This window comes from Macaca mulatta, chromosome 2 (genome assembly GCF_049350105.2).
Source record: "Macaca mulatta isolate MMU2019108-1 chromosome 2, T2T-MMU8v2.0, whole genome shotgun sequence".
Lineage (NCBI taxonomy): Eukaryota > Metazoa > Chordata > Mammalia > Primates > Cercopithecidae > Macaca > Macaca mulatta.
Window position 1 is genome coordinate 177,965,751 of NC_133407.1, and position 16,222 is coordinate 177,981,972.

Consider the following 16,222-nt stretch of genomic DNA (forward strand, 5'->3'; position numbering starts at 1 on the left):
CAGTGTGTTTTTTTAAAGAATACTGATGGCAAACCTGGCAACCTAACAGTGAGTCGAGAGTCCTGGTTCTGGATGGTCTTAGAACAGAGGTCTTAGCAAAATGCCACTCACAGAAATAAGAATGTCGGATGTTTGAGAATTCATTTCCATCTTAGATTCTTGGTGCATGTTTCAAAATCAGGCCAAAGCAAAAATTACGTGTTGCTACCAAACATACACTTCTCTAGTTCTCACAAATGTTGAAAACTCCAATGTTAAATCCAAGAACGTCAAAGCTAGCATTTACCTTTATATTTATACTATGTTGTTATACATATTTACAGAAATAGTATTGTTAAATGTTTGATACTGTTTACTGATTTCCATTTACGTGATGTCAGAGACTGCTCTGTGATAGTGTTTCCTTTCCTGTTAAACTGAATCTTTGCAGTTATTTGACTTTTATTGTATAATTTGTCTTGAGACCTAGAAGAGTATGAAATTTACTTCTAAAAAATATACTGTTGTAAAAGCAATCTGAAATTACTTGTATCTATATACTTAATTTTTCTAAAATGATGTCTTTTTCTAAAGTAATGTTTTTTTCTAAATGGTGTCTGCTTAACATCTTTGACACTTAGCTATAAATACAAAATTTTAAGTAAATTCTAGAAACATGGGTAATTACTGTTTTGGAGGGAGAACAAAGTAATCCTATGTGGATTCTTTTTACTTTATAGTTTACATTATTTATTTACTAAATTATATTTATTTTGAAATAATTTGATTTTTCAAAATTAAAACTAAATGATACTCTGAATAGTTAAGGAAATATTTATTTTACTTGACACACAATAGTTTGGCAAATGAACAGAGGCATTATTACAAGTAATAATGGAGTAATTACTTCCAGGTAAGATAATGTTCTGAAATGCTGAGGAATATCTTTTTTTTTTTTTTTTTTTTTTTAGAATTTTTTTGTGTGTGTGTGCCTTGTCTTTTAGAGATGGACCTTTTGTACTTTTGACATATTAAACTTAGGCTTTCAAATACCCATGAACCAATATTACTTGGTTTGCATTTTTGTAAGAAAGGTTTTTTTGTTGTCAGAAGTGGTATTATCTATTTTTATGAATATATATTCTTATAATATATATTTTCCTAAAGAGATAAGTGCCTACATTTTTGGTTCCATAAACAGAGAATACAAATTTCACCTAACTGTCCTATTTTCATTCAGTTGCTTTACTGACTAGAGGTTCAGTGTGTACAAGATAAAATCCTTTATCCTCTTTGGAATTTAAGCTCTAGTTAGAAGAGAAAGTAAACAAGTAACTATATTGTATATTGTCAGCTAGTGGTAAGTGCTAGGAGGAAAAATAAGCAGGGAAGAGGATAAATAATGATAGAGAGGTTTATACTTAGATGAGGTCATTAGGAAAGACCTCTCTGAAAGGCTAATATTTGAACAGAAACTTGAAGGAAGTAAGGGAGCAAACCAAGAGGTTATCTGTGTGAAGAGCACAGAAGCTGGATAGAACACAAGTACAAAGCAACTTCAAATCTGTTGCTCCGATTTACAAACAAGTTAGTGAAAATGCTTATAAGTAAAGCTTATCTTAAAGCTTGATAGTATACCACACAGATGTTTTTGATGTCATGAAAGACCCTTCAAAATTAGCATGTATATGATAAAATTTAGTGTTTTGAGGAAATGATTTATATGTGGCACATGTGCAAAAATCATTTCAAATATAGCTATATTTTGTTTTGTCTCTTCTCTGGACTATTTATTTGAATTAGACATTTTCCCTGTTAGGATTGGGATAATGTAATATAAGAAATATGGAATAATGTATAGGGCAAGCTCTAAAGATTCTAACAGAAGATATTTTTCATTACTTGCCTTCAGATACTATTAAAGGAAGATAGATCCTTATGTGTAGAAAACAAGCTTACTAATTAAGCATAGCATTGGATACTATCTCCTGTGCTGGCCTGAAAATTCACCTGTTTCCTGGTTTGTTTCAAATGTGCATATGTAGAAGATGAAAGTATTTATCACTGAAGGCTCAAATCGCTAACACTATGAATTTAATAAAATGTCCAGGTTGTGGGGAGGGTGACTATGCATCTTTGAGAGTGTGTGTCTCTATGTATTACCAGAGTATTAACTCAGTAATAACAGCAACAGTGCAGAACATTCTGTGAATGTAGGATGAGAATATAAAGGGATTGCAGTAATAAGTGTAATGGTAGGCTTTAATGTGGAGTCAGCCAATACCATTTGTTCAGCTTTATTATAACTCTGGTATCCTAAAAATTTCCCGTAAGTTTAGTCAGTGACTGAAAATTGTCCCATGCCCCGCAAGATAGAATTTTTTTCTACTGCCAAATGTTGTATATATTAATAGATAATGACTAATTATAAATCTAATTATTTTGCCAGTTATTTAGTAACAAGTAAAATTAAACCTGTTTTTTGAATGAGTTTGTAGAGGAAAATAAAACCCCGCGTGTCATTCCAGATGGTGTAATTAGTTACATGACTTTAGTTCTTTATTTTGCTATTTTATATACATCTTCTTTACCTCATTTGTACCATCCTCTTATGTTATTTTTTGTGATAGAAACCATTTTTTTTCAGAACTGGATAAGATTACTTTTTAATAAAAACCATGTAATCTTAAATAAAACACACTGGAATGTTATTCTTATAAATTGGCTTATTTCTAATCTAAATAGACTATTATACTGATATTAACAATTTTTATTAAAAACCATAAGCAGAAAAATAAAATCTGAATCTTTAGAACTTTATTAAAAAGGTGATAAATGGGACACCTAAGTATTTTTTTCATATTTAGATACAAACACCACTTGAAGACTATTTTTTCACTTCTAGATATAATTCTCTAAAATCCATTTAAGCTAACAATTTATACTAGCAAGTTTTAGCAATAAGCCTTATCTCCATGAAGTATTAGATGAGCTTTGCTTTTCACTTCATTCGGAAATAATCTACTGATTTGTGGCAAAGCCACAAATGGGGGAAATTACTCGAGAAATTGTCTATCAATGAAAGTGAAATATCAAATTAGCCACAACATATGTGATTTTAAAAAGTGTCCATTGTTGACTCATAATGAACTGCTTCTTTGGAAACTTAAATCTTTGGAGGGAACCTGCAACAGGCAGATGTTAGAACATTTCTGATATTGAATAGTTGTTGAATGTTTAGTGAGAAATACTGTTTTCTTTTTACATAGTGTATGCTTGAATTGCATAGAAAGGGATTCATTATAAATGAAAATATCTTAGGCATAGAAAGGATGTACAGTATTTATTTCTCATTTCATTTGATAATAGAACCCATTCTGGTCCTTGACTTAGCTAAATTGATGTCTGTGTTTACAGGAATTTATGGAGAAGTAATATTAGAAGTCCCTCCCAGCTCCAATGCCATCAGATCACCATTTTGCAGCCCATATACTTAACTTTCTTTAATTGGAAAGTAAATCCTCCAAAATTAAACCATAATAGGTGTAATAATAGATTATTATTAAGGCCCTTAGGTTATGCTGTAGGTAGTGACATTGGACCTTTTGTCACTATATCACTGTGCTTTTGTCTCCCTGTAAAGCTCATGTGAATTCTAAGGTTGCTGAAACAACAAGAATTTAAAGATCAGTATTGAAATTTTTTTCAAAGATAGTTATTATATTTGAAAAATCTTAGTTTTTCTTTGATCTTTGAATGTCTTAAAGACTTAGATAATATCTTTGAAACTTGAATCTTTTGATTTCAAAATGTCTTCTTGTAATGTTCGCAAAGAAAAGCCCCTAAAATTGTTTCCGTTCTAACTAATAAAAAGGAATAAAAATGAATGTTAATTCAGGCATGTTTGTTTAATATACCAAAGGCCTCTTGCTCCCTCTACAGAAGGTGCTTCAAAATTGCAGTCACTTAGTTTTTTGTTTTTTGGGTTTTTTTTTTCCTTTTTAAATTGAACAGATTTCTCATGAGGTTCATGATGATTAGTGTATTTGCAATGCCTTGCAAACTAGTTCGTCTTCCTAAAGTGAATCAGGTTGAGTTTGTGCATTTCTGCTTTGGCATTTTTCATTGGCTTCAGCCAGGGTTAAACTCCAGTAGCAACAGCTATGAAAAACATTATGTTTATGTTTGCCTATTTGTTTGGGTTTGTTTTATTTGGTTTATTTACTCTTATGGATAAGTGAAATCCTTAATATTTTTGATATGAGATGATGGTTTTACTCGTTTTAATTCTCTTTTATTTAGCCAGGGAATCCAAGCCATAAATATAATGTACTCTACTTCAAAGACTTAAAAATAAGTTATCTCATTATCTACATCTAATCATTCCATTCATTTTTAGCTCTCAGTTGTTGGTAGGAAGAAAAACCTAACAACTTCAACTATAATTTCACAGGATAGTTAAGTTTTACAGAATTAAACTGGATATTTTTCCAACTATAAATAATACTCACAGGAGACAAAAAGTTTGACCATTCTGTAAAGACTTCTTTAATATATAAAACTACCATGCTTATTATTTTAACATCATACTTTACCCATTTGATTTAAATTGAGATAAAATATTAATATTTTAATAGCTTTGGTTTGAATAAATTTATACATTTTATCTTACGAATCCAACATCTTTTTATTTTATTCAACAGGTTACTAGTTTTTCCTATTGTGCCATTTAAAATTTTAAGGATGAAAATTCTTTTATCCCATCAAGAGTCTTAACAAAAGATTGAAAATCCTTTTCATTTGTATTTAATATAAGAACAGCTTCTCAGATGATACCCTGTACTTGAATAATGAACATAAGTGATAAAGTAGCTTCTTTGACTTGAATATGTCACATCAGACTTGCCTGTTTTGAATATTATGCTTAAACTAGATTGGATTTTTTTTCCCCTGGTAGGTGTACTGGTCCGCTAGCAAATTCTCTTTCAGAGAAAACAAGAGACCCAGTAGAGGAAGATGATGATGAATACAAGATTCCTTCATCCCACCCTGCTTCCCTGAATTCACAACCATCTCATTGTCATAATGTAAAACCTCCTGTTCGGTAAGAATACGGGCAGCTTTTTGCCACTTAGATCTGCATAAGCATTATCATTTGCAATGTTTGTTTTTAAACAATTGATTTACGTCTAGTTAAAAATCCTTGATTTCAAGCTCAAAGCCTTCTCTTCCTGTATACCATTCCCTGCATTACTTCTAAAGAAAACTAAAAGATGCAGATTTCTCATTAATCAGGAAGTCACTTTATTTGATCAGTTCTAAGCATGTATCTCATGAAGAAAAAATTAGTGCTCAGAAACTAAGGTATTATTCTGACCTTCCTTAGAATTTTTCTTCATAATGTAAAGACTAGTATAATTTATTTTCATTTTCCTTCTTGATGTACTTGCTACCTACTTCTATTCAGATTTTGAAGAATGGGAACAAATACCAAGTTGTTTCCCTTAACTTTCTGTTTTTCTATCAAGTGCTGTTTTACCTTCCTTCAGATCAAATAAGAATGTGAGGAATAGGCTAGGCGTGGTGGCTCACGCTTGTAATCCTAGCACTTTGGGAGGCTGAGGCGGGAGGATCATGAGGTCAGGAGTTCGAGACCAGCCTGACCAACATGGTGAAACTCTGTCTCTACTAAAAATACAAAAATTAACCGGGCGTGGTGACGGGCGCCTGTAGTCCCAGCTACTCAGGAGGCTGAAGCATGAGAATCGCTTGAACCCGGGAGGCAGAGGTTGCAGTGATCCGAGATCGCACCACTGTACTCCAGCCTGGGCGAGAGAGCTAGACACTGTTTCAAAAAAAAAAAAAATGTGAGGAATAATGGGGGTTTTTCGTTCCTTTTGTTTGCTTATTCTCACTTACATGGGGATAGCCTTGGTCTTTGACTTGGAAGCCCCATTAAGGTAAATAAGAGTTATTAATAATGTGTTGTTTGTATTGAAATATTAATTTATCTTTAAGTAAAAGCATGAGTCTGCATTTATATTATTGAATTTATAAACTGAAATCTCATATTTCTGCGTTTGTTTGTTTTACCTGACTGACATGTATGAGGTACTCAGTACTCTCAGCTTCAAAACTTAGTTTCTGAGTTCTGCTTTCCTTTGTATAACATTCCTGGGGCCATGCTTGGCACCTAGAATAGGACTCCAGTACTGCTGTTGGCCCTGCATTCCAGCATCTCTCCAGGACTGACTGAAGGATAGGGGAGATGGCAATTACTTCAGTCCTCTGTGCCATCTTTACTTAGTGTGCCTTTTCCTTTTGAGGTCAAGTCAATCAACTGAAAACATTTTATAAGTACGGTGTTCCCTTCTTTTCCAATGAAAAACTAAAAAATGTTTTAATGTGTTTCTTCAGGCATCTCACTGAGTTAGAAAATGCAGCACTTGGAAAGAGAAGCACATTTTCATTTTAAGCAGATGTCTGTCTTAATAGGTGACCCTGGTTAGAATTATCAACATTCTGCTGAATTATTACCCAGAATTAACAGTCTACACCACAGGACTTTATTTTTTTTAAAGCAAGAACCTAAACACTCCTTGCTATTGCTGGTGTTTAAATTAGAAATTTGTTGATAAAATAGTATCATTGAGAAGACAAAGAAATAACGAGGAGGTAATTTTATGTATCAGAAGAACCAAGTAGCTAGTGATGTATTTGAGAACAAAAGATATTCCTTCTCATCAAATATAAGTTGTTACAATTTTCAGTTCTTTGGCTCTTGCAAATGTGCAGTAATTTTTAAAAACTAAAGTAGGATGAGCTTTTTTGGTCTCTTTGGGAGTCTTTTTTTTTTTTTTTATTGCTGAATAAGTGAGGAGTATATTTTAATACGTTAAATTTTAATTGTTACATCATATTGGATGAGTTTTTTTGTGGCAGAACGCCCAAATCTTGAAAATAAATTTGAATTATAACCATCATTACCATGTTTCTATTGTTACAGAAGAGAAATAAATGTTGATAATCCCTAAATGTAATTGGAGTGAATTCTTTATCTAATTTGTTCTTGAAAGCTGATGGATGAAGTATCTTCTTTCGTCCTCTCCAAAGAGCTCTTTAAGCTTAACTCTTTCTCTCCTTGTGTGTATTTTTACCCCTTTAGAACATCAGGAGAAGTGAATTGTCAATATGTAGAAAAAATGACACAGTAAATGAATAATTCAATTTAATTTCAGTAAAAATCCATCATTGTTATGAAGGTTCAATACGTGATAACTATTTTTAAATGAACTATATCTGGCCCCTTAAAGAGAAGTGGCCACCAGAGAGAATAGAAATGAATTTCAGATGAAGCATTCTTGCATTATCTATTCAAATATCCACCATCTCCTCCATTACATATGCACTTTTACTTTGCTCTAAAAATTCAGAGTAAATCAGAGGAAAGTAAAATGTAAACTCTGATTTCTATAGCTCTTTGTCAGTTGATTGTTATAGAGCTATATACTGAAGCAAAATATGCTCCCTATCTTCTCTTCCTACTGCTATCTTCCCATGGCCCAATTTTAGCCATTGTGTTCACAGTATGATTCCAAAGAATTAATACCAACAATTTGGCTGGGTGCAGTGGCTCACACCTGTAATCCCAGCCTCCTTTGGGAGGCTGAGGTGGGGAGATCATTTGCGGCCAGGAGTTTGAGACCACCTGGGCAACATGGCAAAACCCTGTCTCTACTGAAAAATAAAAATAAATTGGCTGGGCGTGATGATGCATACTTGCAATTCCAGCTACTTGGGAGGCTAAGGCATGGGAATTGCTTGAACCTGATAGGCGGCGGTTGCAGTAAGCCAAGATCGTGCCACTGCACTCCAGCCTTTGCAACACACAGACACACATGCACAACAAAACAAAAAAAGCCCCAACAACTGAAGCATACTTTTCTAGTGAGTAGTACCCTTTACAAACACATTAAAATACTGTGCTTGTCATGTACCCGAGGCCTTTGCTAAAGTCATTTTTTGCAGTGTCAGAGGACCAGAATTTTGTTCTTGGCAGTGGTGAAATAGTACCACAGGCTCTAGTTCTTTGAATGTTCCTGTCAGAATTATAATGGAATTACTGAAAGTTTAATAGTTTTTCTTCTTTTATGGGCTGTAGCTTATTTTTATAAGGAAATTTTCAGTTACAGAAGCAAAAATGTGATATTAAATACTATCAACAAATAATGAAGTCATTGAGACCGCTATATGTTTTTGCCTTGGCACATACTTCTTTTTTTACTTCAAAAACTTGACCAGGTTCTGTTGAATTCTTCCACAGAGATAAGTTAATTTTACATATGTGTTTAGGATATCAACAATTTTTGTGGCCCTTGTAATTCTTGGTTATAGTTTACAAAAAGAGACTGTGTTCCTTCAGATATTTACTTCTACATTTTAAAATAAGGAGTATCTTGATGTTATTACTGATAATTTTTCCAGAAAAGAAAATATATGTTCAAACTTTATTAAATGAGCAGGAATTCTAGTTCCCTCTACCTCTTGAATTACTTTTCATTGGAAAGTATTCTCCTTATATGATTTTATTGTGAACTGTCCTTTAGGTCTTGTGATAATGGTCACTGTATACTGAATGGAACACATGGTCCATCTTCAGAGAAGAAATCAAACATCCCTGACTTAGGCATATATTTAAAGGGTACGTATAGAATATAATTTCCTTTGTGATGTACATCTTAATGGTCAGAATTTAAAGGCAAAATTTCATGCCATTGTACTGAAAATACATTAAGGTTTTGTGTTATCCTCTAGGAGATGTTTTTGATTCAGCCTCTGATCCAGTGCCATTACCACCTGCCAGGCCTCCAACTCGGGACAATCCAAAGCATGGTTCTTCACTCAACAGGACGCCCTCTGATTATGATCTTCTCATCCCTCCATTAGGTTGAAACCTTTAAAAACATTTTCAACAACCCACCTCTCCTTCTTCTCTTAATTTCAGAATTTTCAGAATTCAGAGTTCACTATAACACAGACTCACTGGGTTGTGAATGTGCCTGAAATTAGAATGGTTTCTCCAGGGATGGTGACTCCCAAGTTCACGAGAACATTACTCCATGTAGATGATTAAAGTAGTAGTGTAATAGTTGGGCATCAGTCAGGTTTTAAGCAAGTTGTTTGGTCCATACTAAATGTAGTCTAAAAACACATGAGAGCTTTGTGCTCTAGTAGTTTTGAAGTGATGACTTGAAGTGTTCAGATTTTCTTTAAGTATAATAATTCTTAATGAATATGAACTTGCTTTTCTTGTAGCATGAGCAGTTCCACTTATGCTAATTAAATTATGCAAAATTAAATAGTTATAAGTAGAGAACTGATAATAAATTCTGTTTTATTCTAATCAATACAACTATAACACATTCAAAAAACTCTCAATTTCCTTGTTTCAAATTATAATATGAAGAAACATCCTATGTGTATTTGTGTGTATCCACAGGTGAAGGTACACGTAGGTATGTATGTATGTTGAAGTTGACTGGTGCCAGTGTCACTGTTAATTTCATTAATTAGGAAGCATCTCATCCTGTTTTTAGAAGACAGTTAGAATGTCTGCACACCTTACATAAGGCTTCACAATAACAAGTCATTGTAACATAAAATAATATCTGAAGAAAATCAATTTACAAGCTTTTCTGAATTGGCTGTTAGGCCACCAGAAATACGAAATGAACCCTTCCATTTTCTCACAAGTACCACTGACTAGTATTTTGAATGACACAATAGCAGTATCTTTTGCTCCTGTTCACTCTATAGTTCAGAACTGTATTCCCATCTACATCGATTACAAAAGCCTCCTAACCTTCTTACCTACAGTCTTTCTCTCCCTTCCACTTCTTTCTGCACACTGGTTTTAGACGTATTACCCAGATCTTTATCACCTGGATAAGCATTGTTCAGTAAAGCTTTCTGTGGTGATGTAAAGGATCTGTATATTTGCATATGGGTTAAATGTGGTTATGGAACTGACTTTTCATTAAATTTAAATAGCTATATGTGGATGGGTGACTACTTTATAAGACAAAGTAGATAGATTCTCCAACCTGTCTTTTTACGTTGGCCTTTTTCTAGGTCTTCTTGTGCATGTCATTTTTTCTTCATACTATTTACTCTACTTAGACGATCCTGCCCTTGCATTTGACAAATAAATTTTTGAGCCTTCTGATATCCCAGTACTTTCTGTTCTTCAATACTTCACTGAATACTGCTTGTCTACATTTCTCTTTCTTCATCCAATGCATATGTCTCTTTTATGGGACCAATCGAACACTTTCACCTGTAACTCATACCTATTTGTGAGCTTTTTCTTAAGCTCCTTTCATGGAATCTCAGCTCCTTGAGTCAGAGCCTTATAATTTTGATTTTCATATCATGCATGACCCTGGCATGGTGCCTGATGTTTAAGGGCTGAAAAAAGATTTGAATAAATATGATAATGTGAGAAATAGCTAAAAGTTAAAATGATAGCAAAACTCTCTCCTGTATCTTCAGATATGTTAATAAGAAAAATATGATGATTGAAGAAATTATTCTGCAAATTTTTTCTAAAGCAAGTTCAGTAAACAGTAATATCTTTTTTTTTTTTTTTGAGATGTAGTCTTGCTCTGTCGCCAGGCTGGAGTGCAGTGGCACAATCGCAGCTCACTGCAAGCTCCGCCTCCCGGGATCATGCCATTCTCCTGCCTCAGCCTCCAGAGTAGCTGGGATTACAGGTGTGCCCCACCACCAAGCCCAGCTAATATTTTATATTTTATACAAATAAAAGACAGGGTTTCACCATGTTGGCCAGGATGGTCTAGATCTCCTGACCTCATGATCCACGCACCTCGGCCTCCCAAAATGTTAAGATTACAGGCGTGAGCCACGACATCCAGCCTCATTTTTCTTTAAATATGCCATTATGTTTAAATCATTCAACTTAAAAACATGAATTTTTATTATTAGAATATGTGTTTGTGTATACCCTGTCTCATAAAGTATTTTGAGCTAGCTTGCAAAATTACATATGCTTTTTTTTTTTTTTTTTAAAGACTCAAGGTAATGAAAACTGTGAGTAGAATAGTAAGGTGTGTCAGGGGACAAATAAGTAGATATAAAAATATGCTGCAACATTCTAGTTATTAAAGCTGGGAAATATGCAAATGTAAGTAGTGTTTGGAACCAGAGAAGGTTCTGTATTTAGCTGTTCTTCTGTAGCTAAATCTGATAAATTGAAAAATATATTCCTCTGCTCTAGGTACATTTTATATATATTTTGACAGCATATCAAATATATGAAACATTAGGTTAAATAAATTAAAATCCAGTGGAATAAACTATATGGGATAATCTAATATTCTGTGACATTAAATTATATGTATTTGATGTGATTTTCCAATTAAAGGCTGCGAACTCTTTTTGTTACACAGAAAATCCTGTTTTCATGGTGTGACTGATAATAATTTTTAGTTCAAACTCTGAGTCTTAATATTATAAAGGTTACAAGTAAACTATGAGCTGTTTCATAAGTTACAATGCTGGTTTTTACAAAAAGGCCTGATAGAAAAAGTTTGCATTGGTGTGTTTGTATGTATGTGTATGTGTATGTATGTATGTTTGTATGTATATGCGTGTGTGTGTTTCTCTCCAGAATCTCCCACAAAATAATGAGATCCCGTTATCAAAGTTGGTGAACTGCTGGATAAACCCTGCGAGTGAAATTCTTTATAAGCAGCAAGAGAAAATCAGTTATTACTTTTGTTTGATGCTGTGTATTTTGATTAATGAAGTTCTGCTGCTGATATCGACCTTTCTTTAAATGCAGGTGAAGATGCTTTTGATGCCCTCCCTCCATCTCTCCCACCTCCCCCACCTCCTGCAAGGCATAGTCTCATTGAACATTCAAAACCTCCTGGCTCCAGTAGCCGGCCATCCTCAGGACAGGATCTTTTTCTTCTTCCTTCAGGTAGGAGGGAAAAGCCAAAGAAAACTATTCACTTAAAGCAAAAATATTTCCAAAACCGTACTATCAAATAAATGCTAGTGATTCATTAGTCTCTACCTTCCTAACAGAACAGAAAAATTCCTGGGTTGTAAAAGTAGCAATTGTGGGTACATTTGTTTGTCAGTTGATTGGTCTAATGCCAACAGAATTAGAGAGATGGAAAGAGCAATAAAGAACTGCAGAATATAGAAATTAAGCTATAGAGATTGTCCAGTCCAGAAACCTCCTTATGTTACAAAATGCAACCCTGAGAACCAGAACTGCTAAGGGGTTAAGCTAATAGTAATGGGAACATATTTAGACTTTGTCTCCTGATTCCCAATGCAGTCTTTTTTAATAGGTTTTTAAAATTTTACTAGATATGCCTTAGTGTCATAATTTTGTTCAAAACATAAGATTTTGGTAAATTACATTGTTATAACATGAATAGAGAAGTTTTTCTGAAATAGCTGCATTTTATTTTTTTTGTGATATTTTTAATGCCTCGGTGTGTATCTACTCACTAATTATTGGTATTCAAAGGAAAACTAATTTTTTCTTAGTAACTATTTAATGCTATTTAATATTTATTTATATATTTATATATTATATATTATATAATTATTATTTGTTTAATATTAGTAAACTAATTTTTTATATTAGTATATTTTAAAATTTCAAAAGAGGATCTGAAATAAAAATGAAGACTTAATAAACCATCTGCTGCATTAGTTAGAATTATCAGGAAAAAGAAAATAAATTGTTATGTGGAATCTGCTGATACTAATTAACAGTTCCAGTCTGTCCTGTTAGTGATACTGTGCCCTGAAACTTTTGCCTCCTGGACTTGGTTTGGGAAAATATAGGGTAAAGATATTCTTGTTTTCATGAGTTCCTTACATTTCTACATGAGATAAATCATGAAAATCTTTTTTTTTTTTTAATTTATTTATTATTATTATACTTTAAGTTGTAGGGTACATGTGCCTAATGTGCAGGTTTGTTACATATGTATACTTGTGCCATATTGGTGTGCCGCACCCATCAACTCGTCATTTACATCAGGTATAACTCCCAATGCAATCCCTCCCCCCTCCCCCCTCCCCATGATAGGCCCCTGTGTGTGATGTTCCCCTCCCTGAGTCCAAGTGATCTCATTGTTCAGTTCCCACCTATGAGTGAGAACATGCGGTGTTTGGTTTTCTGTTCTTGTGATAGTTTGCTAAGAATGATGGTTTCCAGCTGCATCCATGTCCTTACAAAGGACACAAACTCATCCTTTTTGATGGCTGCATAGTATTCCATGGTGTATATGTGCCACATTTTCTTAATCCAGTCTGTCACTGATGGACATTTGGGTTGATTCCAAGTCTTTGCTATTGTGAATAGTGCTGCAATAAACATACGTGTGCATGTGTCTTTATAGCAGCATAATTTATAATCCTTTGGGTATATACCCAGTAATGGGATGGCTGGGTCACGATACAGAGAAGATTAGCATGGCCCCTGCGCAAGGATGACACGCAAATTCGTGAAGTGTTCCATATTTTTTGCACAGCAAAAGAAACTACCATCAGAGTGAACAGGCAACCTACAGAATGGGAGAAAATTTTTGCAATCTACTCATCTGACAAAGGGCTAATATCCAGAACCTACAAAGAACTCAAACAAATTTACAAGAAAAAAACAAACAACCCCATCAAAAAGTGGGCAAAGGATATGAACAGACACTTCTCAAAAGAAGACATTCATACAGCCAACAGACACATGAAAAAATGCTCATCATCACTGGCCATCAGAGAAATGCAAATCAAAACCACAATGAGATACCATCTCACACCAGTTAGAATGGCGATCATTAAAAAATCAGGAAACAACAGGTGCTGGAGAGGATGTGGAGAAATAGGAACACTTTTACACTGTTGGTGGGATTGTAAACTAGTTCAACCATTATGGAAAACAGTATGGCGATTCCTCAAGGATCTAGAACTAGATGTACCAAATCATGAAAATCTTTAAAAAGTGCTCAGTTTGTCCTTTAGCTACGTATATGCCTCATGGAAACTTGAGAATCTTTATTCCCAACTGATTCCCTTATCAGTTTCCTCAGTTGATTATTAGTCATGTCCACCATTAGTTTTTCTTAGTGTTTTTTTCTTTACTTGGTTTGATAGTTTAGAAAGTTTGAAGAGTTTTGATAAGACACACAAGTTACGGACATACAACTTGAATACACAGCTTCACTTTCTTAAAGTGGTTTATTTTTCAAGAATAATCTTCTGCTTAATTTTTCATCAGTAAATATTGATTGAGCCATCCACTGTTTACCCACTTGTGATAGATGCCTCCTGACCTCTGGGACCTCATGAGTTCACTGGATGCTGCCAGTTAAAGCACTAGTGTCATAACCCATTCCAGTCCAAGCAGGAAGTATAGTGTATTAGTCCGTTTTCACAGTGCCGTAAAGATACTACCCAAGACTAGGTAATTTATAAAGAAAAGAGGTTCCATTGACTCACAGTTCTGCGTGGCTGGGGAGACCTCAGAAAACATACAATCACAGCAGAGGTGAAGCAGAAGCAAGGCACGTCTTACATGGCAGCAGGTGCAAGAGAGAGTGAGCAAGTAGGGGAAATGCCAGACATTCATGAAAAACCAGATCTCATGAGCACTCACTATCATGAGAACAGCATGGGGGAACCACCCCCATGATTCAGTCACCTCCCACCAGTTCCTTCCCTAACACGTGGGGATTACAACCCAAAATGAAATTTGAGTGGAGACACAGAGCCAAACCATATCATAACTGCTTAGGCTTTTATTCATATAGCTACATGTCAACACTGCTATATTTTGCTATTTTTTTTCACTTATTCAAAACTTTGTCTTATACATAGACTTTAACATAATTTTTAGAACAATGAGTCATTCTAAATCTTAGTTACTTAAACTTCCTGATGCTAAGTTCAGGATAGTTTCTGGCTCTCCTGTCACCTTTTATATATGTAACTTAAGCCCCAGTAGATGAAACTTTGATGTTGTGGCATTTTTGAAAAATAAAGTCAAGCTCTCAAAGAGCTATAATAGAAGAGAATATTTTACACAATTATACACTTTTACCTGTTTTTGTCAAGAGAATTAATTGTAACAGGTTTTATTTATTTTATCTTAATTGTTCCTTTCCTTTTATGTAAAAATCTTCATAAAGATACCCCTCAGGATTAACTGCCAAAAAATTACTAGTTTAAAATGAAAATGTCCCCTCTTATTAGCTAAAATGCAAGTTTTATAAACTGTTTTACTTATTTTATAGATTTGCCTGTTTTGTGTTTGCATGGCTGCCAGGGAGCTCAACAACAGTTATCCTTAACTTAGAGTGTCAGGCTAGCATGGGGGTCAGGGCAATGTTCTTCAAGCCTGTTGACTCTCTCTTGACCCTCTTAATACATGGACATATTCTAATTCTGTTCCAAATAATGTTGCCATCTCTTACAATAAGTATTTCTAAAAAAAAAAAACAGGCAACTTTTTTTCTTCCTTTTCCAGTCTTTCATGTCATTTACATGACAAATTTCTAGTCTGGTACCAGATCCTTTATGACTTTTTTTTTTGGGGGGGGGGGACAGGGTCTCACTCTGTTGCCCAGGCTGGTGTGCAGTGGTGCGATCTCAGTTCACTGCAACCTCTGCCTCCAAGATTCAAGTGATTCTCCTGCCTCCGCCCCCTAAGTAGCTGGGATTATAGGTGTGCAACACTACACTCCGCTAATTTTTTATATTTTTAGTAGAGATGGGGTTTCACCCTGTTTGCCAGGCTAGTCTCGAACTCCTGGCCTTATGTGATCCCCCCGCCTCAGCCTCCCAAAATTCTAGGATTACAGACATCAACCACCCAGCGCCTTTATGTCTTTCATGGTGACAATTATTTTGATTCAAATTTAAAGCCATGTATATTAACTTTCCTCCTTTTCAAAAGAAATATTTTAATATTTTAATGCTGTTACATAGTATCATAGAGCATAAAGGTTTTTTTGGCTGATAAATGAGCATTTGAGTATTGTTTTGCAAAGTATTTAATACATTATACTATCTAAAAAAATGTAAAAGATTCTCGATAGCAGTTCTTCTCCCTAAGAATTGACTTTATTAAGAATATGCTACAAATGCTAAAGTTTAACTCAGTAGTTTTAGAACTATAAAAGGTAAATAAAAGGGACTGCTA

The 16,222-nt window shown here is 34.3% G+C and overlaps 1 protein-coding gene and 1 non-coding gene across 9 annotated transcripts in view; both read left to right on the top strand.

Annotated features, from left to right (window-relative positions):
- CBLB (Cbl proto-oncogene B) overlaps window positions 1-16,222 on the top strand; it is a 213,841-nt gene that overhangs the window by 178,311 nt on the left and 19,308 nt on the right. For 4 of the 8 annotated variants that reach the window (XM_015129774.3, XM_015129772.3, XM_015129773.3 and 1 more), the window contains 4 exons: window positions 4,937-5,083; window positions 8,586-8,680; window positions 8,794-8,925; window positions 11,843-11,983. In XM_015129774.3, the coding sequence (XP_014985260.1) occupies window positions 4,937-5,083; window positions 8,586-8,680; window positions 8,794-8,925; window positions 11,843-11,983 (515 nt within the window). The remainder of the gene's footprint in view (window positions 1-4,936; window positions 5,084-8,585; window positions 8,681-8,793; window positions 8,926-11,842; window positions 11,984-16,222) is intronic. The other 4 variants (XM_077993983.1, XM_015129775.3, XM_077993982.1 and 1 more) reach the window with 1 other exon arrangement.
- On the top strand, window positions 13,447-13,552 carry LOC114676497 (U6 spliceosomal RNA). The gene has a single exon (XR_003727569.1). It is a non-coding gene; the product is annotated as a U6 spliceosomal RNA (small nuclear RNA).